The sequence below is a fragment of the Dacryopinax primogenitus genome (assembly GCF_000292625.1).
Source record: "Dacryopinax primogenitus strain DJM-731 SS1 chromosome Unknown DACRYscaffold_7, whole genome shotgun sequence".
NCBI lineage: Eukaryota > Fungi > Basidiomycota > Dacrymycetes > Dacrymycetales > Dacrymycetaceae > Dacryopinax > Dacryopinax primogenitus.
This window is the reverse complement of record NW_024467204.1, coordinates 752,463-780,238: the sequence shown is the minus strand read 5'-3', so window position 1 is coordinate 780,238 and position 27,776 is coordinate 752,463. Positions and strand designations below refer to the sequence as shown.

The 27,776-nt window shown below is 52.2% G+C and overlaps 10 protein-coding genes and 1 non-coding gene across 11 annotated transcripts; 4 read left to right on the top strand and 7 right to left on the bottom strand.

Moving 5' to 3' along the window:
• Positions 1 to 165: 165 nt before the first annotated feature.
• Positions 166 to 1,878, top strand: DACRYDRAFT_15380 (Arginase/deacetylase; the record flags this gene model as incomplete). Its single annotated transcript, XM_040771101.1, has 8 exons — positions 166 to 250; positions 309 to 598; positions 659 to 880; positions 933 to 1,097; positions 1,185 to 1,359; positions 1,416 to 1,565; positions 1,608 to 1,752; positions 1,845 to 1,878. 8 exons carry the CDS (start codon positions 166 to 168, stop codon positions 1,876 to 1,878), a joined length of 1,266 nt encoding a protein of 421 aa, XP_040629664.1.
• A 684-nt stretch (positions 1,879 to 2,562) lies between these two features.
• DACRYDRAFT_99775 (TPR-like protein) lies at positions 2,563 to 5,450 on the bottom strand (the record flags this gene model as incomplete). Its single annotated transcript, XM_040777625.1, has 7 exons — positions 5,204 to 5,450; positions 5,011 to 5,147; positions 4,843 to 4,959; positions 4,204 to 4,682; positions 2,736 to 3,493; positions 2,658 to 2,702; positions 2,563 to 2,613 (listed from the first exon to the last, which is right to left on the bottom strand). The coding sequence occupies exons 1-7, from the start codon at positions 5,327 to 5,329 to the stop codon at positions 2,563 to 2,565; spliced, it is 1,713 nt and encodes a 570-aa protein (XP_040629663.1). The 5' UTR covers positions 5,330 to 5,450.
• An 875-nt stretch (positions 5,451 to 6,325) lies between these two features.
• Positions 6,326 to 6,411, top strand: DACRYDRAFT_t30. The gene has a single exon. It is a non-coding gene; the product is annotated as a tRNA-Gly (tRNA).
• Positions 6,412 to 6,501: 90 nt separating this feature from the next.
• Positions 6,502 to 10,116, bottom strand: DACRYDRAFT_115753 (uncharacterized protein; the record flags this gene model as incomplete). The annotated part of the gene is made up of 7 exons (XM_040770072.1): positions 6,502 to 6,543; positions 6,592 to 7,115; positions 7,160 to 9,398; positions 9,452 to 9,507; positions 9,542 to 9,686; positions 9,739 to 9,875; positions 9,934 to 10,116. The coding sequence occupies 6 exons, from the start codon at positions 10,114 to 10,116 to the stop codon at positions 6,597 to 6,599; spliced, it is 3,279 nt and encodes a 1,092-aa protein (XP_040629662.1). The 3' UTR covers positions 6,502 to 6,543; positions 6,592 to 6,596.
• Positions 10,117 to 10,540: 424 nt separating this feature from the next.
• Positions 10,541 to 13,645, bottom strand: DACRYDRAFT_21735 (Aldo/keto reductase). The gene is made up of 12 exons (XM_040772526.1): positions 13,241 to 13,645; positions 13,012 to 13,170; positions 12,861 to 12,962; positions 12,665 to 12,814; positions 12,453 to 12,603; positions 12,377 to 12,406; positions 12,046 to 12,326; positions 11,713 to 11,985; positions 11,553 to 11,656; positions 11,141 to 11,507; positions 10,929 to 11,080; positions 10,541 to 10,883 (listed from the first exon to the last, which is right to left on the bottom strand). The coding sequence occupies exons 1-8, from the start codon at positions 13,274 to 13,276 to the stop codon at positions 11,881 to 11,883; spliced, it is 1,014 nt and encodes a 337-aa protein (XP_040629661.1). The 5' UTR covers positions 13,277 to 13,645; the 3' UTR covers positions 10,541 to 10,883; positions 10,929 to 11,080; positions 11,141 to 11,507; positions 11,553 to 11,656; positions 11,713 to 11,880.
• A 2,272-nt stretch (positions 13,646 to 15,917) lies between these two features.
• Positions 15,918 to 16,824, bottom strand: DACRYDRAFT_21733 (uncharacterized protein). Its single transcript, XM_040772525.1, has one exon. It carries the CDS (start codon positions 16,778 to 16,780, stop codon positions 16,097 to 16,099), a length of 684 nt encoding a protein of 227 aa, XP_040629660.1. The 5' UTR covers positions 16,781 to 16,824; the 3' UTR covers positions 15,918 to 16,096.
• Positions 16,825 to 17,725: 901 nt separating this feature from the next.
• Positions 17,726 to 21,884, top strand: DACRYDRAFT_115750 (uncharacterized protein; the record flags this gene model as incomplete). Its single annotated transcript, XM_040770071.1, has 22 exons — positions 17,726 to 17,813; positions 17,860 to 17,943; positions 17,997 to 18,170; positions 18,226 to 18,319; positions 18,374 to 18,620; positions 18,666 to 18,689; positions 18,738 to 18,830; positions 18,883 to 19,679; positions 19,727 to 19,997; positions 20,048 to 20,116; positions 20,165 to 20,207; positions 20,256 to 20,329; positions 20,377 to 20,393; positions 20,441 to 20,522; positions 20,570 to 20,607; positions 20,662 to 20,741; positions 20,790 to 20,951; positions 21,011 to 21,131; positions 21,180 to 21,265; positions 21,314 to 21,611; positions 21,664 to 21,705; positions 21,758 to 21,884. The coding sequence occupies 22 exons, from the start codon at positions 17,726 to 17,728 to the stop codon at positions 21,810 to 21,812; spliced, it is 3,039 nt and encodes a 1,012-aa protein (XP_040629659.1). The 3' UTR covers positions 21,813 to 21,884.
• A 222-nt stretch (positions 21,885 to 22,106) lies between these two features.
• On the bottom strand, positions 22,107 to 24,627 carry DACRYDRAFT_99771 (uncharacterized protein). The gene is made up of 5 exons (XM_040777624.1): positions 24,242 to 24,627; positions 24,045 to 24,196; positions 23,717 to 23,984; positions 23,477 to 23,667; positions 22,107 to 23,424 (listed from the first exon to the last, which is right to left on the bottom strand). The coding sequence occupies exons 1-5, from the start codon at positions 24,307 to 24,309 to the stop codon at positions 22,364 to 22,366; spliced, it is 1,740 nt and encodes a 579-aa protein (XP_040629658.1). The 5' UTR covers positions 24,310 to 24,627; the 3' UTR covers positions 22,107 to 22,363.
• A 158-nt stretch (positions 24,628 to 24,785) lies between these two features.
• DACRYDRAFT_21729 (uncharacterized protein) lies at positions 24,786 to 25,614 on the bottom strand. The gene is made up of 2 exons (XM_040772524.1): positions 24,962 to 25,614; positions 24,786 to 24,905 (listed from the first exon to the last, which is right to left on the bottom strand). The coding sequence occupies exon 1, from the start codon at positions 25,556 to 25,558 to the stop codon at positions 25,139 to 25,141; it is 420 nt and encodes a 139-aa protein (XP_040629657.1). The 5' UTR covers positions 25,559 to 25,614; the 3' UTR covers positions 24,786 to 24,905; positions 24,962 to 25,138.
• A 179-nt stretch (positions 25,615 to 25,793) lies between these two features.
• DACRYDRAFT_21728 (uncharacterized protein) lies at positions 25,794 to 26,331 on the bottom strand. Its single transcript, XM_040772523.1, has 2 exons — positions 26,032 to 26,331; positions 25,794 to 25,977 (listed from the first exon to the last, which is right to left on the bottom strand). The coding sequence occupies exon 1, from the start codon at positions 26,265 to 26,267 to the stop codon at positions 26,037 to 26,039; it is 231 nt and encodes a 76-aa protein (XP_040629656.1). The 5' UTR covers positions 26,268 to 26,331; the 3' UTR covers positions 25,794 to 25,977; positions 26,032 to 26,036.
• Positions 26,332 to 26,625: 294 nt separating this feature from the next.
• DACRYDRAFT_106818 (uncharacterized protein) lies at positions 26,626 to 27,036 on the top strand (the record flags this gene model as incomplete). Its single annotated transcript, XM_040768344.1, has 1 exon — positions 26,626 to 27,036. The coding sequence occupies one exon, from the start codon at positions 26,626 to 26,628 to the stop codon at positions 27,034 to 27,036; it is 411 nt and encodes a 136-aa protein (XP_040629655.1).
• Between the last annotated feature and the right edge of the window lie 740 nt (positions 27,037 to 27,776).

Genomic DNA, 27,776 nt, shown 5'->3' with positions numbered 1-27,776 from the left:
GCATGAAGGTTATAATACCTACTTGTGTTGTTATCGTGCTATGCCTGTCCTTATTGCAAGCGATATCGTCTTCTCTTTTTCCATTATCCACGTGTACGATAAGCCATTGCTCTTGTTGAATATCTAGTGACTGTGTACGTTTCACGCACCTAACGTACCTCATCCATGTCTGCGATGATTACCATATTCCTCACACTGACCATCCTGACCCTATCACTCGCACACTCCAATCTTGGATCAAACACATTCTGTAAGCATGTCCCTCCCTCCTATACTCACACCACACATCACTAATCCTTTCGAAACAGTCTCAACCTACGGACCACAAGTCGATCTCCCCTTCACAGGTCCTCTCTCTTTCGCCCATCTCCCATATTCGAAATGTCTTGACCCCACTCCCACCCAAGCACAACCAGAAGAATTCGACGTCGCCCTCCTAGGAATGCCATTCGACACCTCAGTCTCCTACCGCCCCGGAGCACGATTCGGACCATTTGGGATCCGAGCTGGGAGTAGAAGGATAAGGCCGAACAGGAGCTGGACGATCGCGTGGGGTGCGGACCCGTATGAGGGAGGGAGAGTGTTGGACTGCGGTGATGTGCGTCCTTGTCTTCCTTCCCTTTGCCCTAGTGGGGACGAGCTGAACCTACATCTGAAGGTGCCAGTAGCGATCTCCGACAACGCACTCGCTCTCGCGCAGATGGAAGCAGCATACACCTCCCTTCTCTTCCATCCTACAAAATCCAATGCCTCCTACACCTCCCCGTTTGCCAAAGACGGACTCGAGCACCCGCGGATCGTCACCCTTGGAGGGGATCACACTGTTGTACTCCCGATCCTGAGATCGCTGAACGAGGTATATGGGAAGGTGACGGTTATTGTATGCCCCCTCTCTTCCTCCCTCCCAACGATTTGCTCATCCGTGTCTGTAGCACTTCGATTCCCACCTGGATACGTGGACGCCAGTCAACTCCGGAGTGTCAAACGACGAGAACTCGATCAGTGCCATCACTCACGGGAGCTTCTTCTGGAAAGCATGGACGGAGGGGCTGATGACGGAGCGGAATGTGCACGCGGGGATCAGGTGCAAGTTCTCCGTGCGTCCATTTCCCCTACTCTTCAGCTTCCAGGCATCGGGTTCGGCCCTGGTTGGCTGGTAGAGGAGAGAACCTGACAAGTGACAGGGACCACAAGACTTGGAACATGACTCCTCGGTCGGGTTCGCCCTTCTAACAACAGACGACATCGACCATCTTGGCTCTTCAGGTATCGCTGCCCTTATTAGGGAACGAGTGGGGGACGGGCCCGTCTACCTTAGTGTGGATATCGATGTTCTAGACCCCGCATTCGCCCCTGCCAGTACGTATGCGTTCCACTTACTCACAGACGTACGATGCTGATTTCGAGATGGGTAGCGGGCACGCCTGAAGCGGGAGGGTGGACTGTTAGGGAGCTCAAGGCCATACTGCGAGGACTGCAGGGACTGAACTTTGTTGGTGCGGACATTGTTGAAGTCGCGCCTGGCGTACGATACGAATGGTTCGTCTTCCCCGCCTCCTGTGATGGTGCGTATGCTGTGCTTGTACTGAGGCTGATGGATACGGTAGCGGAAGGCACAGCTGTCATCGCTGCCGATCTGGTGCACGAGTTTGTGTCAATGTTCCTGGCCCAAGGGCCGGTGAGAGAGGCGAGGGACACATGGGCGGAGAGAGGATGGGTAACGGAGTTTGTCGGGAATGGGAATGAGAATGGGTGAGTGGGAGCGCTTTTGGATAGGAAGGTGCTGAATGGGAGGATGATGTAGGAGGAGGAGGGATGAGCTTTGAACTTTTGGCTCTGACCAGGGGATGGGCAAGGAAATGGGAAATGCCGGGTTGAGTTGGGATTGGGGGTTGGAATGTGCCAGTTCGGACCTAGTTGCGTCGTGAGATGCTTAGGAAGAACCGGATTAAAGCACTAAATCGATGATAAGATGAAATTGGAACTCCGTGAAGACTTCGCTCTTAGCCCTTCGCTCTTCATCATCGGAAAGGCAGCTCAAGAGGACGACACGAACGTGACCTCAACCCTTGCACAGTAAAAGAAGAGTTGGTACCTTTGAGCATGGTGTTCAGCAGTGCGCTTACGAAGTAGCTCTCGTGATGGTAGCTGCCTTAACAGCTTAACAAGATAAGATTCAGGCGAGCGAGATCTTCCCAGGATCCAGTTCAGGAGCAGCTATTCATCTGCACCAGAAGCTATGTACACGTCCTCACTATCTCAACTCGTCGAGAGAGTGTGTTGTGTAGGCACTTCACCTCCATCTCTTAGGGCGTCTCAGACCCGCCGCTCATGTTGGCATCATCAACACTACTTCGGAACCAGTGCATCAGTACATCGAGCTGATGGTACGTTAAACTACTAAGCCAAAGCCGTCATTGAGACTCTTACTCGAGTGCACCCTTCAATTTACTCGCCTTCTCGCTCTCTTTGTCTAACTCTGCTAGTGCATCAGTGCACTCTGTCGCCCTGGGACGAACCCCAATAGTCTCAAATATCTCCCTCGTTTGGTGGAACATGTGTCTAGCCTCGGGTATCTGGTCCTGCTTGACGAAAAGACGTGCCAGGGACTGCCTGCGATCCGCCAACTCCCATTTATTCCCAAGGTCTTCGAATACCTGCTCAGCTTCTCGCAGCATACTCAATGCTTCAGTGTACTGAGACTGATCGACAAGTATATTACCGAGACCACGTACACATGCGGCAGCACCGAGACGCCCTGCTATAGCGTTAAACTCTGCCTTGCCTTCCGTGAACAGGGCGGCTGCCTCTTCATACTGGGACTGCATGCGCATGGTCTCGCCGAGAAGCTGCGCACATTGCGCAGCGCCAAGACGATATGGGATGGCCTCAAACGCTCCCCTCGCTTTCGTGAGTAAAGCGGCTGCTTCCTCGTACCGACACTGCACGTAAAGGATGTCGGCAAGAGCCAACAGGCATTGGGCCGCACCGACAGGATCTGGGATGGCCTCAAACGCTGCCCTTGCTTCCGTCAGCACAGCGGCTGCTTCCTCGTATCGACACTGCATGCGAAGGATGTCGCCGAGACCTCGCACACATTCCGCGGCACCGAAACGATGTGGGATGGTCTCCAACGCTGCCCTCGCTTCCGTCAGCAGAGCGGCTGCCTCCTCGTACCGACACTGCATGCGAAGCATGTCGCCGACACTCTGCACGCATTGTGCGGCACCGAGACGATCTGAGATGGCCTCGAACGCTGCCCTCCCTTCTGTCAGGATCGTCGCCGCCTCCTTGTAACGAGATTGTCCAAGCAGGATGTTTCCCAGGAGTAACAAACATTGTGCAATGTGCTTTTCTTGTTCCCCAGCGCGGTTCATAGAATCCATCCCCTGACCGTTGCTCGAGCTACCGCTGCCATCCGTGTCTTTCGACCTTCGCAACGTGGCAATGCTCGTTCTAAGAAGTGGCCCACAGTCACCATATCTTGTCATGGCTGAAAAATATGCTAGAGCTCTGCTTGACATGCGGCAAATGTCTAAAGTGAAAACCGGAGGTCTTGTGTGCCAGAGATGTAACAAGACAGCATTGAATTCCCAAACTCCTCGGTAAGTATCTGCACCATGTCGAAGCTGTTTTCGTGTGGAATCTCATATGCTCGATTGGCAAGCCGCATGAAGTATTCTCCCACATCTTTCAGATGCGTCCTATTGGCAGGGTATTGGGTCAGAATGAAATCGCGAATCGGCGACAGAGATCGGATTCACCCGCTCTCTTGGTATGCAAGTCCAGTGCGCAGTAGCACCAATGACGTCGTTGTCACGTTCCGTTCCATGGACGGGATCATGTCTGGGAGCGATTCGATCTTTGCTCCGTTGGGGAATAAGCAAAGGGCCGAGAGCAATGGCAGGCCTTCGGGATGGCTTGACATCGATGTCGACTCAAGTGAAAGTGGGATTGAGACCTCTAAGCTGTCCAATCGTCCCGCACCGTCGGACTTGACCAAATTGAACGCTTCGCGCTCATACGCTGCCAGAAGGGTGGAGGGAGGCAGGTCGATCCCTTGCAATGCCATCAAATGAATCGCCAACGGAAGTCCATCCAGTCTTTCCAACAGTTCGTCCAATTTCTCGTCGGTCTTCTTCGAAGTCTGCGTCCAGATCTGGCGGGCGGCATGAAGAGAAATCTTCTGAAGGGGCGGCATACTATCCCATGAGAGGCCCTGTGCAGGCTGCGTGCCTCTCATGGTGATAATCAATGAAAGTGAGGGCACGCGGCCGATTCGTCCAAGTAGTTCACGAACACGCTGCCTATCCGACTGTGTTGTCGTCTCGAAATTGTCCAGGGTGAGGAGAGCGCGGCCGAGCGAAGAAAGGTGTGCGATTAGGGATGTGCGAATGTTGGAGTCGCGTTGGATTTTGAAGAAGACTGCGAGCGCGTTTACCAGACCTTCTTCGGAATCGATGCCTTCACAGCTGAGGAAATACATATGCTCTCCATATCGCTCCTTGACCTGCTCATCGTTCATCGCCGCAACTGCGACCGACGTCTTCCCGATCCCTCCTGTGCCAAGTACAGGCACTCGGGAAGGTTTATCTTGAAGCAGCAGCTGGACGATTGACCCAACCACTTCATCTCTGCCGTGAAATGCCTCTGGTGTGGGGGGAATATCGACCAGGGAAGGCCTAGTTCACAGTCAGGCGGGAAGTGACGAGGGGAAAACACTGCATGCCCGTGTTGGCCCAGCGATCTCCCAGGGGTATCGTTTGACACATCTGTGTGAATCTCCTGGCTCAACGTTGGTACCAGAGCTCACGCTTGCCTGGGGATTTACTCACCACGCACTGGAGCCGGAGAGCATCGAGGCTCTTATGATACTTGCTGACCTTTTTTGCTCTCTTCCCCGTCATATCACCCTTCTTTCTGCCCGAACGAAGAAAGGCGTCAATCTTAGACACTTTGCTGATCAGGGGCGTTAGGATATGGGATTCAGACGGAAAAAATATTACGCACGTAGCAAGCGCCAGAACCACCTCTTTCGCCCTCTCGTCTGCTGGGCCATCAGGCGGGATACGTTCCAGGATGACTTGAGTCACCCAGGTGACTTTCAGCGCCAGTTGTCGACTGTCATCCTCCAGTTCCTGCATGGTCTAGTGAACGGCCAACGCGTCAGAAACTGACGAGATGTGGAAGTGAAGAGGCGCACGTCGGCGATACCGGCAACCTGAGTCGCCGTGTTCCTCAGCTTCTCCTTGATGGGCGCTAGCTGTGAGGTTGCGCGTGTAGTCCAGCGCTCCCATGTCTCCTGGAAAGGTACACTGGAGCTACTCATGAAAGATACGAAGGAGGGAGTTGGAAGTCAACAGGGGGTTTGTACTGGCGGTGCGGATCGCAAGACAGGGGGAAGAGACCGGTGAAGGGAAGATTTGACTCGAGGCATTCCGGATTATATCTCGTCTGGAACAGAGAAATTCATTACCCAACGATGTCGGTCCATGGATCTCCATTGTTGTAAACAGATGGTGCAGACCGCGGATCAGCGGCCCGAGCCGATGCTCTTGATGAAGTACCAATTCCTTTGTTTGCGATATACATCCCCTACGAACGTTCTGGCACTGTTGACTGAACCCCTCCAAGTCGTTCACCGTAATGATGCTACTCACCCATGGTGGTTAGTCTGATCCAAGATTGTAGGCACTATTGCCGCATTTCAACCCACTTGATCCCTCACGCCCTCTCCTCATACCCGAGGAGCTTGAAGATTTCATCGTCCCCCGTATCGCCTGCCTACGTATCCCTGCGATTCATGCGAGGACTTCTCCCAAGTTTCACCAGAGGTATCGAGTCTGTGATGCTGAGAAAGCAAGTCCATGGATCGAAGATGGCGACAACACTTCAAACTGAATACGTCGCCTCCACATGTGAATGCATGCATGTGCTTAACGGATCCCGCTTCCTGCCGACAAAAGGATTGTGTGACTATAAGAGATGTTCAATAGATCTAGGATAAACAGTGGCAGAGCAGGAGTATCAGGATGAGGACAAGTCGATGACCGCATTGACATCACTCCGTTTGGGAGTGAGGATAGATCCTGATCACGCCTTGTTGGTCGTTCACCCATGGTCAGTTGGATCATCAAGTATTCGCACGGTACATTGCGCCGTCGCTGTATGAGTGTTGATAGGAGCAAGAGAAGTCGATGGAATTATCAATACGCATGGTCCACTTTAGTAGTTGAACAGACCCACTCGCCCGCCGGACCCTCGGAACCGGAAATAATTTTGTCAAATTGGTCAAGAAAGAAATATTGAAGCCCCTGGACATGCAGCGTGGGTGGGGTAGTGGTAACCTTAATCGTTGCCAGCATTTAAAGCGACCTCGATTAGCCCCGGGTTCGATTCCCGGCTCACGCAGTTTCTTTTTTTTCTTTCCTGTTCGACCCCTTTTAATGATGTATCTGCATATATGGATGATTCGCTTTTGTTTTGGGAATATGAGAGCTGTTAGTGTCTTTGGGCCTTATTTCTGTTGGAAGCAGGACGTCCCTATTCGTTTGGGTCTCAGTGTTAGTCACTTCGCTGGTTGCTACTCACTGCAATCACTGTACATCCGCAACCTCTCCTTCACTTTGGTCGATCTCAAGATTCTCCAAGTTCTCGAGTGCCTCTGCAGCCTCTTTCACTTTCCAAGTAAGTCTTATCTGATCGTATGTCTCCTTCGCTTGCTCAAACATTCGTCTCGCTTCCACATTGCTGCCTTGTTGTGTCAAAGTATATCCCAGGTCCATGTTGCAATTTGCCGAGTCCGCCCTTCGACCAATGCGAGTGAATATTGACCGCGCTGCCTGCAACCTTTCGATCCCTTGCTGGCACTGATTCTGCATGCGGAGGATTACGGCGCTAATCCTCAAGCATTCTGCGACACCGCTATGGTCCGCCATGCTTTCGAACACGGATTTTGCCTCTGCAAGCATATGCGCCGCTTCTACATACCGACCCTGCCTGCGTAAAGCATCGGCAAGGCTCCGCATGGAGTGGGCCATCCCATTACGGCTGCCGATGGATTCGAATGACCGTCTGGCGTGGTGGAGCGTGTGAATCGCATCGTGGTGCCTTCCCTGCATAGTCAATATCACCCTAGGCCATTCATACACCTAGCCACACTGGCAGGAGTTCCTATAGCCTCGAATAACGCTTTGGCATCTTGGAGTTTACACGTCGCCTCCTCATAACAAGCTTGCTCAGTCAATATCTCGCCAAGCGTCGCCATACACTGTGTTGCGCCGAGGCGGTCGCCGATAACTTCGAAGGTCTTCTTCGCATCTTGAAACATATGTCCTGCATCATCGTACCACCCCTGACAGAATAATATACTGCCAATGTCCGTCGAGCACTGTGTCGCACCCAGATGGGCGCCGACAGCTTCGAAGGCCACCTTGGCGTCTTGCAACATCTGCGCTGCGTCATCGTACTCAGCTTGCATGAGCAACATATTGCCGAGGCTCTGCATGCACTGTGCTGCGCCAAGGCAGTTACCAACAGATTCGAACGACACTTTGGCCTCTTGGATAATATGTCTTGCCTCCTCATACCTGCCTCGCATGCGAAAAACTTGGCCCAGGCCCTGTGTGCACTGTGCTTCACCCAAACGGTGATTGACAGCGCGGAAGGATGTTCTCGCATTTTGCAGCATATGTGTTGCTTCATCGTATCGACCCTGGGTGAGCCGTATAGTGCCTAGGCTCCTTGTATAGCGGGCCGCATCCTGAAGCATACTGATTGCCTCAAAGGACGCTTTGGCCTCCTGGAGCATATTCGCCGCCTCATCGAGCCGACCCTGGCCGTGCATTATTTCCGCTAAGTCCTGTGTGCATAGTGCGGTCCCATGACGGTTGCCGATATCTTCAAATAAGGCTTTGGCTTCTTGGACCATAAGTGTTGACTCCTCGTATCGAGTTTGGGTACGTAGAACTCTTCCTATAAACTCAGTGCATCTTGCTTCCGACAGCTGCTCGTTGACGGTGTGAAAGGCCGCTTTAACTTCTCCTAATAAAGAAACGGCCTCCGTGGATTCGTTACGTAGGTACAGTATTTTCGCGAGGCGAAATGAACATCTCGCTGCAAGGTAGCGATTACCCCTTATTTTCGCCGTAGTCGTTGCTTTCCGTAGTAGGGGCACAGTGTCGCCAGTTGAAGTCCGGGAGGAGAAATATGCCACATAATCTGTAAAGTCGACGAGGTGATTCGAATCATAGCGTGCAGTTTTGCCTTGCCAAAGATGCAAAAGAACAGAGGTGATGTTTGCAAGTTCAGCATGGATGACTTCAAAAGACTTGGGGCTGCCCTGGCGTTCATAGATTGGGATCCGCGCGGCGAGAACCATGAAGTATGTTTGAAGATTCTCCAACCAAGGATCTGCTGGCGGATGATGCTCTAACATATAATCGCGAATTGGCGACAATATCCGCAGTCGTCCACTCTCGTCATGGACCATTCCTACCTGCAACAGCACCGAAGCGGCGACTAGCACGTGGTCACTCATCGACGGTATTATCTCGACTAACTTCTCCACTTTAACGCCATCAGGTAGGAGTGAAAGAGCGGAGAGGAGCGAGAGTGCGTGAGAGTTCTGCAGCATGAGCTCTGATTCGAGGGATATCTTGATAGAGACTTCTAGATTTTCCAACCTCCCCCTCGTCCCGACCTTCAGCATTTTGGTCCTCTGGCTTTCGTACGCCGCGAGTAATGCCGTCGGCATCAACATTCGTCCTTGGCGAGCGAGGAGACGGATCGCTAAAGGAAGTCCATCCAGATGTTGCAGCAGCTCGTCTAATTTCCCGTCGGATTTCTTTGCGATCTGCGCCCATATCTCACGGGACGCATCTAGAGAAAGCGCACCGAGTGGGGACACGTCATCCCACTCCACACCGTCTGGCGGCAACATTCCCCTCATAGTGATGATGAAGGACAGTTGTCGAAGGTTGGACAGTCGTCCCAGCAGTTCTTCTACATGCTGTCTGTCCGCTTGGACTGTAGTCTCAAGGTTGTCTAGCGCAAGAAGCGCTCGTCCCATGAGATGCAGATACCCAATCACAGCTGCGCGAGTGTTGTTGGTAGCTTGAACGTTAAACATGGCCAGCAATGCCATGATGATTCCCTCTGCGGATAAGAGACCCTCGCAGCTGAGGAAGTAGATGTGTTTGCCATAGTGATCTTTGACTCTGGCATCGTTCATGGCAGCGCATGCGACAGACGTCTTGCCGATTCCGCCAGTTCCGAGCAAAGGGATCCGGGACGGCTCAGGCTGGAGGAGGAGTTGGACGATGCTTGCGACCAATTCGTTTCTACCGTGGAAAGCCGTTGGGATGGGGGGTATGTCGAGAATGGGTGAGTCCGACGGCCTAGAATAGGATGCATCAAAACATCGATCACTCGTCCGTGTTGGACAACGTACCCTTGCGGCACAAGAGCCCTCGACATGCTCTCGCTGAGGACGTCGACACGTGTTTCCTAGGTCAAAACATCAAATTTTGTCCAGAAAAACATCGTGAGCACTTGCCAGGTATTGCAGCCTTAGCTCGTCTAGAAGATTATTGTTTTCTTGGAACTTTGCCGCTCTTGCCTCACTGATGCGCTGCCTAGCATCCGAAGGTGGATGCTTGAGAAAGCAGTCGATCTTGGATATGGATCTACGTAGTTTGGTGAGATATCAACGTTCTAATGTCACAAGTGACAACGCACTGTGTGAGCGTGTGGATAAGCTGTTCCGCAGCTGCGTCCCCAGGGCCTTCCGGAGGCACGCGTTCTAGGACACGCTCCGTCACCCAGATGACCTTGGATGCGAGTTCTTGACAGTCCTTTGCTATGTTTTCCTTCATCTGGAAGAATAAATGAAGTTCAATATTGATTGAGATAGTTTGGTAGAGAGTCGCTTACGTCTGCGATACCTAGCACCTTCATTGCGGTGTACTCCAGCTTCTCCTTGACGGGCCCCAGTTCCAATCCTCCAGTAGCCTTCGATTTCCAACGTTTCCAGGTCGCGCCGAACGAAGGCGCTGCGCCACGTACCTCCGAATCCGTGTCACTCAAGCGTACATGAGGCGCGCTTGTTTCATCCATAGAAGGGTGATGCATCCACTGCAGAGAACAATCCATGTACATGCATGGCGAGCAATATAACGAAGGCGAAAAAGAGTTCGGTTCGGTTCGGAACGAGTAGTCAATTCATGCTTCCCATTAGGTAACGACTAGTACGCTCCGTGAACCAGCTGGAAGGAGAACAGGGGCATCGAGCATTAGCAAGCAGCACTCCAGGACTGGGTGCCCGCGGGATGCGCCACAAGCTCGATAAACGACCACCTGGGCCACGGAGAGCTCCAGAAATCAATATTCAGTATAATCAAAGACAGACGATGGTGCCTGTACAAGCAGCGCTGATCAACTCCTGATGACTTGGGATCGGGTTCTTCGTGGTGGCTGTGGCTTGACTGGACCCTGACCCCAAGTTTGCTTTTCTCTCCTATGAAGACCGCTCTTCAGCGCTGTATCCCTCATTTCCAACGGATATCGTTCACGTCCAACGACAAGGGTGGCATCGCATCCCCGCATGGCCATCAATCCGCAGCTAATTATCCGATTATTTTACTTCTGCCCCATCTCCGCCACTCAAGCGGAGCACGAAAGACAACAATCACCGCGGTTGGCGGTCCACAAGGACGACGATGCTATTCTATACAAGCTCCCTGCAATCAAGTGATACCTGATTCCGATCATCCGATTCGGCAGATTCTCTGGTTGACACCTGATTCAACGCAAAACCATGACCAGTATAACGCAACTGCTGTGCCTCAATACAATCTAACCACCTCGTCCTCGGCCGTCTCCTCGTGCGTCTGTTCTGATGCACTGGACCGCACGCTCATATATCCCAGATACTACCCTCAACGTGATGGCCCACCACAGCAAGGATGGAACGCATCGTACACTGGGAGCAAGGCGTGGAATTCGACAACTTCATGGGGTACCGGAGTACCATACAGGACCACGCTGTTTGAAAGGCCGATCGCACAGATCCAGTTTATCGGTGCGCCTCTCTATTCACCAGTCCCATGATCTGTGGTTGATGATGATCCTCGGTGAACAGCATCAGGGATCTACCTCTGATTCACGCACTCGTACACCTTCGCGGTTGATCAGCAATCCGTATCGATCGCAGGTGATCCCTCAGATCCCGCATGTTCAACATTCACATCAGGAGGAGCAAACGTTGAGAGCATGGTATATGCTACGGGATTGAGTGCTGGGCGGCAGCATACACCACACTTGAACTTAGCGTCGGTGATTTTACATCAACTTTCAACTTCTTTGGAGGAGTGATGTCGCTGTGGATCAAGCCGGGCGAGTCTTGCTATCTCATCCGGTGAGAGATGATATTGATTGCAATCAGGGATATCCTATTCCGAAAATACGTCAACAATGATGCCACTAGATGCTTGTACGCCATCTGTACGGTGGGTAGAGGGTGGTGATCTGTGTTGTGTATGAATGCTCTCCAGGATTCGCTTCCGCCCATTGGTTTCGATTTCGACTATCTGACCTGCCAATCGAACTGAAGATTTTCCAACTATCCCCCAGATTCGATCGCCAACTCACGTAATAGGTATATTTTTTCGTTGGTTGACATACTCCATCTCATACGCACCGATGATTGCGTAGCCGAATCCCCACCGTTTGTCAGCAAGCTTAGCATGATCATAGTTGAAACAGCCCAATAAAGTCACAATCTTGAGCATTTCTTTTAAACCTTCCCTACCTACTACACAAACAGGGTCACTTTTGTCCTACAGTACATGATGCAGTCTTAATCCGTTCCCGAGGTCGCTCCTAGTGGTAGTAAGGCGCTGCGACGGCCTTAACGAGGTCCCAGACCTCATCTAGCACTTTGCAGACCTCTTCCGGAAGGGGACCTTTTTCGAGGTCGATGAGGTTCTGAATTTGAGAGGGTAGTGTTAGGGTATGCGTATTCTACAGCGGAAGGGGAGGACGTACCTGCTCGATATGCTTCAAGCTCGATGCTCCGATTAAGATACTGTCCCCGAACTCCCTCTTCATAAGACTATGATGCGACACCCACCTGAGCGCGACCTCCGCCATCGTCAGCTGGTGCTTGTCAGCAACGGCCTTAACGAGTTCGAGTGCTTGGAAATAGGTGTCGTTCCAGTAGCGCTTGCGGTAGGACTGACCCTGATTTTTTGTGGGGTCGAAGCGCGAACCTGCTTCGACAAACTGGTCTTTGGAGGAATACGTGCCAGTGAAGAACCCGCCGCCGACTGAAGGATCTGTCAGGAGCTAGGCGTATGGAGAGAAGAGAGGAACTCACGCGGGTTGAACTCGTAGAAGCTGATTCCAACTGCAAGGCTCAGCGTGTGCCTGTACAAGAGCAGGAATGGACTCACACTTGCGCATACAGGGGAAGAGCTCGGGCTCGACAGCACGGTGGATGGCATTGTAGATCCCTTGGTAGAGGGTGGGCTGGATCCATCCGTTTGCGCGGCAAATGAGGACCATCTCCGCTACTTCCCATGACATGTAATTGGAGATGCCGAACTGCGCCGCACATTAGTCCACTTCTGCTTCAAACACACGCCAAGGGGGGGAAGAGACGCACCCGCTTGAACTTGCCTTCCTTGTGCAGGTCGTTCACGGCCTTCAAGGTCTCCTCGTACGGTACTCCCCTATCGGGCCCGTGCAAATAAAACGTATCGATCTTATCCGCCTGCAAGGCCTTGAGAGATGCTTCCAGTCCTTTGCGTACGCCCTGTTCGAGGTCAGCGCCAGAAAAGAGACGAAGACGGAGGTCTGACTTCGGCGCTGTGCGTGATTGCGTCTGCGGAGCCCAACCTGTTACGCGCACCGGTGGGGTACAGCTTGGTCATCATCACCAGGCCTCTCTGCTGCCATCCGATCTGCGGAGGTATGAATCTAAGAGAATAATCAAGAATGCGAAGGGCACACCTTGCCGAGATACTCCTCGCTCGTGCCACCACAATAACCACGGGCGGTGTCGATCTCCGTATGCCCATGGGCTTGGAAGACGTCGAGGATGGCCTCAACGTCTTTAAGGTCATGTACACGAGCCTGCTCCTTGCCCTCTTCGCCAAAGGTCATGGCGCCCTACGAGAATACGGCGAGGAGAAAGGGGCGAATGTCAGGTCGCGTTCTACTCGCGATGAGAGGTACGCACCATGACGATGTTCAATTCAGATTTCTGTTCAGGCATGGTAAGCGGTCAAAAGTAAGGAGTTGAGATGGTCGACGTTGATACGTATGTATGCCATCCTCCCCACCCTGCTATTCGCGACCTATATAGCCTGCGCGATGCGTACAGTGGAGGTCATCCTTCAATTCGATATCCACGCTGGTTGACTCAATGACAATGACGATGTGCCGAGATGCCGCGCCAGACCCTCGATGGCACAATCCTACGACTGGGATAAGGAATGTGGGCACGACGACCTGTTGACTCTAGACGGCGTTGCATTTTGGTAGTTGTGCTGTACTGTTGATGTCGATGTTGGGAAAGGAGTTGTCGCAACGACCAGAAGTTCCAGTCGACCACGAACTTTCCACGCGGGGCGCCACTTTCGATCATGGGAGATGGTCGTTTGACACCAGGATGTACTGGATGTCCACGACCCGCTCAGTCCCACAACGTCGGCTGCGTAGGGGACTTCAGCAAGCTGACGTCCAGCTCTCTTGGTCTTTACGACCTTGGAATACTAATTAGTGAAAAGTACCACTGATCAATCCTTGCATCTCGTCGAGAGCAAGGACTGACTACCAGTAGATAGAGCAAAGAATAATTCCTTTCATGTTATCGTTTGACAGCGCCAGATGCTCTGAAGAAGACCCCACTGATCGTCATAGGGTTATGTGGTCGCTGGCACGCCGGGCACTCTGATCTGCAGAGAACAAACACTAGCATTCTGAGCAGTACGGACTAACGTTTGATGTGTGATGGAATGATAGTTCGATAGGAAACTGTCCGCCTACTTTTCCTCATCCCCAGTCCTTCCAGCGGCCGCGTCTGTCTCCGAGATTCTCCTGCAGTCCCATCGCATGCTGTAGGGTATAGCTCAGCTGAAAATCTTGCCGTGCTCGTTCATCTTCATCTTTCGACCAGCTTGGCCGACAGGCCTGAGGACCAAGCTCACTTCTTCTTCTTCGTCTCGGTTGCTTTCTCGGGCGGCGTGCTGAAAGGCGTATTAGGCGGCGATGGAGCAGGGGGTCAGATAGGACGAGAGCGAACATAGGCAAGTGGTTGGCTAAACCTATCAGGATCGTGGCTCCTGGACATGCCAGCGTCACGATCCGGAGGGAAGAGCCTAGGAGGATCGGGCTTTTGCGTGTGATTGTTGAACTTCTTGCGCTCCAGCCCGGTGTGGAAAATGGCAAAGCAGATCTTAATGGGACAGGGGACCCGATGGAGCATACATCAGCAGGGTTGTGCCTCCCACATCGATCTGGTAAAGAGGGCGAGCGCTGCCTTTGGTGCTGGTGCCGTTAGAGGGGGGAACAGGTGGAGCATCAAAGAGCAGAGGCGTGCCTCCCACATCGTTACTATTGCGGGGAGCGCTGCCTTTGGTGATGGTGCCGTTGGAGGGGGAAGCAGGTGGATCATGAATGCGCGTAAGTCCGCCTCCCACACCGACAAAGTAACGAGGGCGAGCGCTGCCTTTGGTGCCGGTGCCGTTAGAGGGGAGAACAGATAGCTCATCAATGAGCATCAGCCTGCCTCCCACACCTTTATGGAAACGAGGGCGAGCGCTGCCTTTGGTGCTGGTGCCATTGGAGGGGGAAGCAGGTGCGCTGGACTCATCCTTGTTGGACGGAGAGGGAGAACTTCCAAGAGACCCAGGAGAAACCCAGGGGTTCTCTGTTGCCAGAAGATCAAGGATTGGGACTTGGTATTTGATGTCCTTGACTGCCGCGAAGTTGGCGGCTGCCAGTGTGATATCGAGGAGGGGATCCGGGGAAGCCAGGGCGGGAGAGGCATCGAAGCTGATGAGATCGGGGTAAAAACTTGAGGAGGTTTAGACGATGACATGCTGTCATTGCCTGGAACAGATCAGTCAAGCTGTGGAAGAAACTAAGGCATTGGAGCTTACCGATGCTGCTGCCGCCCAGATCATTATTCGTCGTAGCACCTCCCTCTCCCATATTCATTTATGTCATATTCCTTGAAGGCATGTGAGATCTACAAAAAAAAACCTAGTATGTAGGACCAAAACAAGTGAGATAAAAGAAGAAATATACTTGTAACTGATGGCCGAGGATGGTGGATTGGAAGTGGAAGAGGACACTTGTGCGCGCTTTGTGTGAGGGCTTGGAGTACGCGTACCCGAAACCTCTCACGTGACATAGGCGCCGAGGAATGTCATTTATTATCTAAAAAATGATATTATTCACTTATCGTGAAACCCTTAGGCGACTGTGTGAGGGAGTAGCGCAATGGCCGAGAGATGGACGAATTAGTGTGGAATTAGGAGAAGGAGTTCACCAGTGCGATTTGTTTGAGAGCCGTAGAGGAATATAAGAGATGTGTTCTCCTGGGCTGCGACGCGTACTGACTCGGATTAGAGTTATGTCCAACGCGTATAATGTGAACGACTCTCCTCTCCCTCTCTTCCGACTCCACGACCACATTCTCATGGACGACAGAGCCGACGAATGCGCCATGCCCATGGACAGGACCACCCACGAGCCCTCTTATGGCCGACGTGGAGAACATATAAGCCGACAGATACGTGACAAGTTCAGTGGAGGAGGGCCGAAGGACATGTCAGGCGGGTAGGTGCGTCCATAAACAGGAGATGCTTCGGGGATCACTGACCTGGACCTGTGCTTCCTAACAGGGCGGGATCCTTTTCTGAGTCTACAGCGCCTCCAAAGTCTCATGACTCTCGCTTCAAATCTCCCGGCGAAACACCGCTCTCAGCAGACACGCTTCCCTACCTCTACCCACTACGACTTCTAGTTTGCTCAATCAGGCGGTCGTGCTGTCGCCCAGAGGGTTGCCCCACCCCCGCTACGGTTCTCATCAGTAGCACGCTCGACCCCCGTGTATCCGTGCACCAAAGTTGAGGTCTATCACGTCGTCAACAGCGACAGCGACGCATACACGAATCTCACCTGCTCCATATGACCACAAAGGCCATATCTTCCGTACATACGTACACCAAGCGCTCGAGTATATGCGCTCAAAGACTGCGATCAACGCATCCCCTGCCCATCCTTCCTCTCCCGAGGCTCCGAGCACGTCGGCAGTAGCCAGTATGTGGTAGCACCACGTCAACCCACCGCAATACAGCACGAGCCCATCCGCACTCCGACTCCAGCCATCACCAAGTCCAGGTCTTAACATGTGGTCAAACCCCTCTTGGCACCCGCACGCCGTATTCAACCTGCGGAGCGACGCGCAGCTGAAAACCTCGCAACTGGCGAAACTGGCTGCTGGGAGTAACGTCTGGCTAAACGTTCGGGTTTGGTGGGGCAGGGGTTGATAACGAGTTATCGATATTGATTGGCCGACGATTCGCCTACGAGTTGCTTTCTCCACGCCACTTTCCCTTTTAAGCTTGCCTTGATCTTTCGTCGAGGTACTCGGAAATACGCGAGAGGACGTGCCCCGACGAAGGCGAGGAGTTTCGAACGCGGGATACAGCCTTACGCCACCTTCCTGGAGAACATCTGACGAGGCGGACACCTCGTTCCTACCGTCCATATCCGAGATAATATGCACTTCCCTCGACAAACCTTCGCTCCCCGAGACGAGAGAGAGTCAACGATCATCTTGCGCTTCTCGTTTCGGAGAATTCGCAACGCCGCGGACCCTCGGCCGACCATATGTATCCTCCCTTTCCCACACAGGGCAGCCCATCAGGCGCGTCTCTTCTTCCTCTTCTTTATTTGCGCATCTTCCCGCGAACCCCACCCAGCAACGAGCTTAATACTTACGTAGTATGAGCTGCTGGCTCAGTTCGAAGGATCGCTATAGAGACGCAGAGCAATGGGGCGCACGGAGCTTGAGCTGTCAATCGTCATGCGGGGATTGGTCCTGTTCCAGCGTGTCTGAGACGACATATCTCCCTGAGCGAAACTGTCGTTCTACTCGCTTGATGAGTTCGGTGTGCGGTTGGGATATGCGGGATTGCCTGACCGACAACGTTCTGCTACGGCTGATGCACCACCGAGTCGGTCAAGCCTGGCCGGCCTCTGGCACTCTCCACTGAACTGATAATCACCCCGCCAAACGCTTTCACCGCCACGACCTATGTTTTCACTCTCAATCTGAGAAGGGGGTGCTTAAAATGGCGAGTTGATAATCTGCTGCCTCTGTCTTTATTGATCATCCATCACAGGCTTCTGCTACGCCAAGGTTAATTCATCCGGGTCCTCTGCTGGCACCCAGCCTTTGCTGTGCTTCTTCGCCCCCCATGCGGCGCGGAGTTGATGAACATACCGCGGTATTCTGTTCAGGGTGAGAAATATACCGATAAAGAAGCCCAGGAACCTCCAGGAACGAAAATTATTCCATGCGTTTGGAGCTGCAGGAACACCAGCCGCGGCCCATTTTCTGCTTATACATAAGGATGTGGGAGTACAACCAGGCCAGAAATGCTGCCCCCCGCGTTTGCGCAAATAACGGACTTCTTCCTTGACGTCCATGATGGTCCTCTCTATCTCTACGATCGGCAAGAACTTCTTCGACTGGCTGCGATTTATCTTTTCTAAAAAAGGCATCCCCACATGGAAAGGTACGCCTGGTCAATCCGACAGCTGGTCCGTGCTGACGATACTTAGGAACATTGGCCTATGTCATCGCTTACATCCTCGCTTTCATCAATCCGTTCACGGAATTGATCGCCGCCCCTCCACAAGTATCCGGTACGCTTCTTCGCCCCATCAGGCCGCTTCAACTATTGACATTTTGAATGAAGGTCTGATGATCATCGTCGTGCTTGCTGTGGCTGGTGCTCCGGTTGGCATCTGCATGGACGGCATGATCTGGATTATCTTTGGGATCATGCTTGGCGCTCTCTGTGCCTACATTCTCTCTTACCTCGCCGGTGCACTTGTTGCGCAAGGCATCGTGTATTTCATTCTCGTTTACAGTTCGTCTCATTCCTTGTCTGGTCCAGTGCTCTCTTGACCTTGCGTCTGGCATAGTTTTCTCCTACGCCAAGGCCGTCTCTCTGAAATATCTTGCTTTCACCCTTCTCGGCATAGTCTGGTGCGTCAGTGGAGTGGCTGCATCTCTACAGTAAGCTTCCTCGCATACAGCTCCGTGTGTTCTACCTCTGACCACAGTCCAAAGAAACAACAATCAACCTAACATACCTTTCATCGTCGGCACCATCCAGGCCTACTTCTGGGGATCAGCCATCGTGTTCTTTGTCAATCTTTTTGTGTTTCCTGTTTCCTGCGAGACAGTACTCCGAAACACCATGGTATCAGCCTTGGGTCACATGGATACGCTCTCTCGGCTGCTCTTACAAGCCTACGCTTTCGATCTCACGGAGGCTGACGCGATATTGCGAACGCAGCTTGTTGGACAGTTGCGCGTAAGTTCTTCAATCTCCTCTTGTACCAGGCTGAACATCTTACAGAGGGAAACAGATGTTATTGAACAAGTGAGTAAGAGGCAACGAGTCTATGATGTCTCTTAAGCCGGAAATTAGATGCTTGCTGGCACATATTTCGAAATATCTTGGTCGAAGTGGTCGATGGGAGACATCACCGGTCAAACAAAAGTTATTCGCAAGCTGCATGAGGTGCGTGACTAGAGGTTAAGCATGATCTCATTGCTAACATTTGGCGCTGCAGACCCTCATGAGCATCAATGCCGACTACGCCGCCGCCGAGAAAGCAGGATGCCTAAGGGAGATCCGTGATCGATTCTTACAAAATACTGTTCCTGATATGAAGCGCGTATCTACCGGTAGGGATCTTCGATCTAGCTGTAAGGATCGCTTAATAAACGTACGAGCAGCCATTTCCCTCACAATCTCGGAACTGCTGCTTGCACTCGATCCCACCTTCCAGTCTCTCAAGACACAAGATATCACAAATCCGTTGGACCTTGAAAGACAAAATATGGCTGATCAGACTGGCCCGGACATTCAAAATGAGGAAATCATACGAGCGTTCAAGCAGAGGTTCGCCGAAGAGATAGATAAGCACGACTTAGCAGCGACCGCGACCAGCTCGGCGACAATTTTGAGCCCATCTTCTGATATGACAGGCACGGTCAAATCCAGTTTCGCTGACACACCTGTTGCCATTCGCGCCCTCCACGAGAACGTGAATCGCTGGACCTCACCGCAGCTCGATATCGTCGGTCATTTACTCCTTTCGGGTGGCTTTGATGCCAAAGATCGGCCTCTAGTGCTTAACGCACCTTTGGCGTCGATTGCGCACACTTTCGGTCAAGAGTCTTCTCCGGGTGTGGTGGGGAGCAGCGAAGCCCCCTTTCCGTACACGTTACGCTTGGGTTCTATAGCGCCTTCTGTTAATTCCGACGACACAGAGAAGGATGGAGAAGAACTCAGCCTGGTGGATAGCGCGACTGACAGAGTTGGTCAGGCTCTTGTGCGAATGTACTCCCTGATGTTTGCTGTTCAGTACGTTTGAGAACTTCCGCAGCTGGTATGTACTAATCCTGAGGCAGCCGTCTCTCCGGTGAAGTACAGGAATTGTACGAAGCTGTGCTATCGAGTGACGGTCGGCGACGACGATTGCACCTACATTGCTACCAGCACTTAGTCAGCCGCACGCGCACCAAGGGACACTCATCTACCGTCCCACTGACTGAAGCGGCCCAGTCGATTGGTGCACAGAGCGCATCGTTACCGAAGCGCCGATTCTGGGACTGGCTGCTGATAGCGGAGCAATCTCTTCTTGGCCCGCGAAATGTCTATGCATTCAAATTGACCCTGGCGGTGAGTCGAGCATAAAACAACCTGGCGCTAGCAGGCTGATGCAGTAATAGATTGAGATCTTGACGATTCTTCTTTGGGCACCGGTTGTCAGGACATGGTTCCTGTCGTATGGACTGCCGGTATGTTCATGCTGGTTCTGCGGCCGACCGACTCACGTCTTGTCTCAGATTACTGTGGTCACAGTTGTACTGCTCGTGACTCCTACGTTTGGTAAAGCTTGGTGCTTATTCAATACGAATTGACCCATTTCGGCTCTAGGTGAAACCTACATATGGACAGCGCAGCAGTTGGGAGGTGTTCTAGGTTATATCACCGCACTTATTTTGCTGGAGGTATGAATGTCATGATAACAATCTACGCCGCTGATGTCCGCTCATAGATCTTCCGCAATGTGGGGTAAGGACCTTGTTCGACCGAATCTGATATTTCCTCATTTTTCACAGCGGATATGCATATAATCCCTATGGCATCGTCTGTATCATCGGCGTATGGACCGTTCCTCTAATGTACATTATGCATGAGGTGGTAAGTGCGGCGTTTCTTGAAAGTGTATTCCGCTGACTTGTTGCCAGCCCATCGGATTTCCGTTTGGACTTTTGGCCCTGGTATTGTGAGTTTATGCAATGTTTGGCTGTAAATGAACTTATGATCGATACGATGTCAGCGGTGCTATCTATATGTGCAACAATTACGTGAACGTGGTGATTCTTGGCGCACCCTATGATACCCCGTCCTACTCCGCTGGTACGCCGGCGTTATTCACCGTCATTTAACAAGCTGAGACTGTCGCAGCTAAAGCGCTCACAACCATTGCGGTCGGAATCGCGCTTGGCGTTGTATTCCAATTCTTGATCTTACGCAACCCCGCGAGGAGAACGCTCCGAAAAGGGCTCATCAGCCTGCTCCACAACAACCGAATCTATCTTAGCGTCTTACATGCATATTTCCGTTTTCGTGCGTCCTCTATTCAGTGTGCTGATGTGAGTGCTGCTGACCTGATGCTGACTGTCTAGTGCAAACTCCTGAAACAAGTTTGAGTGTTCCTCCAGCAGCATATCACGCCGTGGAACTCGAGCTCGAAAGAAGAGAGGCTGGCATCCGAGGACAAATCGGCAACATCGCCCCTATGATTGGGTCAGTATGAATCACTTTCGAGTGTGATCATTCCTTATTGAACTGTAGAAATGTATTCGGCGAACCTTACTGGGACGCACCATTTGGCGCCGACGCTGCAAAAAAGGTATTGGAGGCTAATGAGATTTTGCTTGGTAAGCTTTCCTTGCTTACGTGGTGCATTTTGGCTCATGACGAAACAGACCGTTTGAAGGATGCTCGGTCGGCTATGCGGGGGCAACCTTTTGACCCATATCTCGCTCAGAATTTTGTCTGGGTTTTGGCACCATATCGACGCCAATGGAACGTTACGGTCCGAATGGCATTATACTTGAGCGCAGCGTCCTTAAGCGCCCAGACACCTTTGCCGGCTGATATGTTGAGAGTTCCTTGGAAATTCGTCAATGATATGGTGCAAGATTCGCTTTCTCTCAGTGCAAGCTTGGGGAAGAGCGACGAGGGTCGTGCCGCACTCAAAACGCAAGATTTTGCACGTTTCTGGTACGCCATATTATTCTACTGTTATTTTCGAAATGCTAAGAATCTTTTTCAGGTATTTCCTCCTCGTTATCTCTGCCGCCACCGAGCAAGTCAGGTATGTTCCATGTGGCATGTTCCAGTTCCCTGATGGCTCATCAACTAAACAGAGCAATCGAGGAAGCCTGCGCGGCAATCTATGGCACAGATGAGACAATTTACTAGACGAGTGTGAGAGGGTCCAATGGGTCCTGTATAACTTGACAGGATTGGCTCGTCTTCCTCCATGGGATAATCTTGGGGTTAGAGCGCGTTCATTTTGCATTATTAGGATAAGTTATCAGTTGGCGCGTCATTAATTGACCTACGGGCAGACGGTCTGAAATTAATAAAGGAAAATTCTGCCCTATTTCTCGGGTTTATATTCGCATTCTGTTCATCCCAACATACCAGTGCAGCGGATGCCATTCACCTTGCTTCACGTACCACAATCTATATACATCAGAAGACGACGCCTGGGGATGTTTAAATAACATTTTGATAACTATACAATGAGACAGTGTTTGGGCTGAAACACGAAAAACCAAGATCGTCCTTAACAGGAAATACACGGATGGAATACAACATACAGAAATGTTCGAAAAACAGTCATTGTGCTTGAATGGCAATTTCAAGGAGGTCGAAGAGCATTTTAGCGGTCTCTTTTGTCGGCATTGATTTCATACTTACCCTCGAGATTCCAGACGTACGAAAGTTGTCAATTCGTCGTCGTGGATTCATGGGCGTGGGGATACCTCGTCATATCCGGGTGGAAGCCGTCTCTCCTGACCCCCACTCTGCCCACCTCTCGCAATCCGATCACTCAGCACCTGTACCAAGTCTGCTGTGCTGGCATGCTGCAATTCAGAAGGTGTGGGGCGCCGCCTTTTCTTGCGCGAACGGCGCTCTCCGCTATTTGCAGTTCGTGGAGGAGAGTCCGTAGTCCCAGCCCGTGACTCTGTTGCATGAGTGGATGGAGTGCCAGGTGTCCCGGGTGTTGAAGGAACGGGGAGGAAAGGGGGTGATCCTGGCGTGCTCCCAGAGCTAGGCGACATAGGCGCTGGTACGTGTCCGACAGCGGCGACCTCTTCGGAGTCTAACGCCCTCGGCACGGGTTTCCGTTTGATACCCTTCCTATCCTTCCTCTCCTTGTTCTCCTTCCTCGGGCTTGTCTCCTGCATCGTACCCTTCTCTGTCACGGCGAGAAGCGGCGGGCTGGGGAACGGGGTCATAGATGTGCTGACGATTGGCAGCTTTCCTTCGCTTGTGCTTGAGGTTAATGTTGGGCGGGAGCCGTTTGCTTGGGAAAGACCTGGAGAAGTTGCAGGTGGAGGAAGAGAGTATAGCGAAGGCAGCTCGTGCGGGTGTAGAGGGTGCGGAAGGAGCTGCTCTCTCTGTCTCCGATGCCAACGGAGAAGAAGGAACAGCAGCAACGCGAGGAGCGCCAGACCTCCCACACCACCAACTACACCACCTACGATGGTCCCCGTTGGTGTGGAAGAACCAGAGCCAGTATCGCCTCCTGAACCGGTGATGTTGCTGCGGGGCGACACGGCTTCGACGAGGACGAGCGCATCGATGTTCAGGCACCCACCAGTTTGTGGAGCATTAGCGTTCCAGTCGCTGGCGGTGATGGTGTGGTTCTGTGTCGGATCGAGACCCGAGGCAAGAAACAGTACCTGCTGAGGCTGAATGAAGAACGAGCTGGCGTCGTATGTTGCGGTGGTACCATCGAGCATGATGGAGTAGCCGAGGGTATTTGATTGTACCCCACCGAGGAGATAGACTGCCGAGGCATCTGCGTTCTAGCGTTAGCACCAGCAACAGCGAGTATGTGGAATAAAGCGTACTTGAGAAGGTATAGGTAGCGGTAGTACCCTGGTCATAGTCGCACGTTACTTGCCGATCCCCATCATAATCCCCACTCGTCGCGTTCTTGCTATCCCACCAGGCAGGAGAGGCGCCGGGTCCACTGGCATTGGAGGGAGCATATAGCCATCCAGTGGCATCGTTGTTGACATATTTTCGGGTTGGGGTATCCCTGACTATAGTCAATGCCATCTCTCATTGGAGGAGATAACAGGACACACCCGGCTTGGCCGACATCTAGCGACACCACTCCTCCGAAGAAGTTGAAACTTGATGTGAAATCGCCGACGCTAAGTTCAAGTGTGGCTGTATGCTGCTGCCCAGCACTCAATCCCGTAGCATATACCATGCTCTCAACGTTTGCTCCTCCTGATGTGAATGTTGAACATGCAGGATCTGAGGGATCACCTGCGATCGATACAGATTGCTGATCAACCGCGAAGGTGTAGGACGATGACGAGTGTGTGAAGCAGAGGTAGATCGCCGATCCTGTTCACCGAGGATCATCATCAACCACAGATCATGGGACTGGCGAACGGAGAGGCGCACCGGTAAACTGGATCTGTGCGATCGCCCCTTCAAACAACGTGGTCCTGTATGGTACTCCGCTACCCCACAGATTTGTCGAATTCCACACCTTGCTCCCAGTGTACGATGCGTTCCATCCTTGCTGTGGTGGACCATCACGTTGAGGCTGGTATCTTGGATATATGAGCGTACGGTCAAGATGAACAGAACAGACGTACGAGAAGAGGGGCGAGGACGAGGAGAGGGTTAGATTGTACTGAGGCACAGCAGTTGCATTGCTGCTCATGGTTTCGCGTGAGACTAAGGTGATAACCAGAGAATCCGGTGAATCGGACGGTCGAGATCAGGTATCACTTGATTGTAGAGAAATCGTATAGAATAATATCGTAATGATCGTGAACCGCCAAGCGCGCTATTGTTGACTTTCGTGCTCGCTGTTGACCACTTAACCGATGCCCTCACAGAGATGAGGCAGAAGTGAAAAGCCTGCAATGAGCTGCGGACAGAATGGCCCTGCCCAGGACGTGCAAGGCCACTCTTGTCGCTTCCGCAAAGGCACGTTATCCCGGAGAGATGGGCGATAAAGTCGGAGAAGCAGAGAAAGCGGTCTTTGTTCCGCTTCCAACTGAATAGACGGCGTGGCAGAGAAACACATGTGATGTAACCCTAAAAGACTCCGCTCAGGGTCTAGTCAACTCCACAGCCTCAGCCAGTTGACAATTAGTACACATCTCTAACCTCAACAGCACGGGCACTCAGCTGGTGAATTGCACGCAATGCAACGTCCTTCTATCTGTCATGAGTTCAATCTTTGTCGTGCCCGTGGAGCTTTGGTGGATGATCTGGTCGCTCCTTCGCGACCTTGACTTGTTGCGGCTGTCCCAGGTGAGTCTCTAACGCTGCTTCTTTGTCGGCCTTGAGCTGATTGTTACACACTCCAGGTCAATCGCTATCTTCGTAATCTTACTACGGACATCTTGCGCTCACGTCTCATCGATGGAGTGAACGCGAGGTATTTTCCGGTCCCGGAGGAAGATATTAGCGTTCGCGACATGACGGATTCGCAGATCCGGGAACATCTGTGGGCAACAGCATGTTCTTGACCACGGAACGGTTCAAGCGGTGATTGCGGCGAGACGATATTGGCTGCACGGCTCATCTCGCTTCCCCGGCAACACGCGACATGGTGCGCGATGATGAAGGGTCGGGTGATCGTCGGAACACACGAGGGAGATCTGTTGTGTTTTTCGTACATCGAAGCTGCCGCACTTCGAGGAACGGCTCGAGTGTTTCCCCGCACCTTGGGAACGGCAGTCGAGTTGAAGAGCGGTGTCCCCGAACTCAACAGGCGTGGGGAAGCGCTCCGTGTCCTGTTCGAGCTCCGTGTCGTGATGCCGTCCAAAGAGCCAGCAAGCTATATGCGCCTGATGGGGACTCACCAGATCATTCCATAACATTTCCTTGCCCCAGGAATGATTGAAAACGAAGTTCCTCTCATCTGACACACCCAGCACGGGGAGATTCTCTCGTGTCATGTTTCGAGCCTGTTTCAACTATTGTCGCAGGGGCAAGGCGTGAAGAACGGTCAAGGTGCGCACGTATGTTGTGCCCAAGACCATGGCACCTCTGACCTCATCAAAGGCCAGTGGAGTACAATCCACGAGGTCACTCTCCGGCCTCCAGATTCCAGATCTCTGCAGCTGGTTCTGATACCGCTCGTGGTCGGTGTCTCTGTCTTTTGGGTGAGGACGGCGCGTGTCACCTCTCCATCTTCGATCCAGACCGCTTCCAATCCTGAGTTGCCAGCTCGGAGGCCAGATATTCGATGCTCGGGAGAGATGTTCAATTTCGGTCCGAGTTTGAGAGAAACGAGCGGTGGACTTCCTGGACTGGACTCTTCAACGAAGATGTGGTATCGTTGGATGCACGTATGGTATCGTCCAAGGAGCCCAATGTGAGCGGTTATCATAGCACGTTCATCGCTTGGCGCCTCACTCCTGTCCTCTAGAGTCCTTATGCCGACCCCTCATCCCACATCTCGGCCTGCCAAAGCATGTGCACCATCGGAATGCTGGTGGAAGTCGCCATGTGCGTTAAGCCACGCGGTTGAGCATCGATGATACGATTAGCCGCACTCAGTTGCGCTACCAGCACAGCACGGTCCAGAATAACGACCAGATAATCGTGAAAAAATGAGGCGGCTAGGACCTGACACTGGCCAAATCTGTGTGAGTCTCTTGACATTAGTGTGCATACAAAACTGGGTGCCTACCAAACGTGGTGTTTCAAGTACCAGCATCGCGTCCTTCCCAATGTTGTACATATGCAACAGTTCAGCTCCCTTCCATTTCTTGGCGCATACCCATGGACCACGCAGTGCAAGGGGGCCAGCATTGTTCACCAGCGTAGACAGTTCGTGCACTTGTAGCTGCTCGGGTGCCAGCCGGACTTCTACTCTCCTCGCTGTCTCGACATACCAATGAGATTCTTGTAGCGTGAGTCATGGAAGAGACGAATACTGAATCAACTGGACGAAAATAGCATACGGGAATGGGGTGTTCGATTGGAGTCCCTGCCGCCGGGGTGCGTGAGGGTAGAGGAAATGGAGAGGAGGCTGCTCGAATATCCTGACGGTTACCTGCACATCGCCATTCGCGGCCTGCATCTCCCTCTCCGATCCAAACCAGTCGCCTTCGATCCCCCTTGCGAACTTATCTTTATGATTGCAGCAGCAACATACCTGATCTTCATAGATGTCGGCGAGGATGAGACCGAATACACGTGGTTCCTACGCTACTCTGAATTGGGCTTAACCGACTTCCTGAAGGCATTTCGCGTCGGTCAGATCCAAATGGAAAGATCACTATGCTACTGCTGCATGCTCGACAGAGATGCGTTGGGACATGATGAAGCATGGTTTGATGACTGGGACGTCGCTTGGCAGGGCTTACAAGGAGGTGGAAACTGGATTCCGTATGCTGTTGTGGACTGTTTGAAACGATTGTGCCTCTAGGGCTTCGTGTTGTTCTCACGTTTCATTGTCATTTAAGCTGCATTCATAAATGCAGCAATAGCATCAATGCATTGTAGAATGCGGTGTCACGACGAGGACCATGACCAGGAAAAGGAATTAATTGAAGGAGGGGTGGCTGCGCAGAAGCATCGGAGGAAAAAGGAAGTAGTACTCTCCGGGAAAGGATAATCTGCTTCAGCATATTAATATCGGTATTTTTTGCTCCAGCACCGGACTCTGGAGGAATTGAGTTGCTGCTTCAGCAGAGCGGCAGTTGTCTCCGCAGGTGTACTTTTGTCAACGATAAAGAACCTTACAACGACCGATAGCAAAATGGCTTAGTCATACAAAACGCGGCGTAAGCCATTCTCCACGTGCCTGTAACGGGTTTATCGTGTGGCAGACGCAGTCGTCCGGGCACTTCTTCAACGTGCCTCTCCTGCCCCAGTTTGAAAGATAATGAGCTTTCAGGCGCCAGTTATTTATGGCTACCGATGGTCGTTGATGTCGGCATCTCTGGGACTCCCTCTTGTACCCCTCCAGACACGTTGCCTAACCGTACGCCTCGCCCACCGCTCCAATCAGCTGTCACCTGTACTCTTTGCAATTTCGGTGTAACGAGTTGGGTTCTCACACGCGGGATTGGATGCTGCGTTGTGGGATTTGCTCTATGCCTCCGGGATAAGCGCTAACACGATGCCAAGGTATAATAACCTAAGAACTGTCAGAGCGAAAGATCC

What these genes read in the sequence shown, in the direction of transcription:
- DACRYDRAFT_21735 (XM_040772526.1), bottom strand. Translation starts at nt 13,276, where the DNA reads ATGCCTGAACAGAAATCTGAATTGAACATCGTCATG. An exon ending in CTGAATTGAACATCGTCATG is followed by an intron (nt 13,171 to 13,240) that starts GTGCGTACCTCT and finishes GTATTCTCGTAG; the next exon opens with GGCGCCATGACCTTTGGCGA. An exon ending in AGGAAGGCAAGTTCAAGCGG is followed by an intron (nt 12,604 to 12,664) that starts GTGCGTCTCTTC and finishes TGTGCGGCGCAG; the next exon opens with TTCGGCATCTCCAATTACAT.
- DACRYDRAFT_21733 (XM_040772525.1), bottom strand. Translation starts at nt 16,780, where the DNA reads ATGGACGGTAGGAACGAGGTGTCCGCCTCGTCAGATGTTCTCCAGGAA.
- DACRYDRAFT_99771 (XM_040777624.1), bottom strand. Translation starts at nt 24,309, where the DNA reads ATGAGCAGCAATGCAACTGCTGTGCCTCAGTACAATCTAACCCTCTCC. An exon ending in TCGTCCTCGCCCCTCTTCTC is followed by an intron (nt 24,197 to 24,241) that starts GTACGTCTGTTC and finishes CATATATCCAAG; the next exon opens with ATACCAGCCTCAACGTGATG. An exon ending in CGCACAGATCCAGTTTACCG is followed by an intron (nt 23,985 to 24,044) that starts GTGCGCCTCTCC and finishes CTCGGTGAACAG; the next exon opens with GATCGGCGATCTACCTCTGC.
- DACRYDRAFT_21729 (XM_040772524.1), bottom strand. Translation starts at nt 25,558, where the DNA reads ATGACACGAGAGAATCTCCCCGTGCTGGGTGTGTCAGATGAGAGGAAC.
- DACRYDRAFT_21728 (XM_040772523.1), bottom strand. Translation starts at nt 26,267, where the DNA reads ATGTCAAGAGACTCACACAGATTTGGCCAGTGTCAGGTCCTAGCCGCC.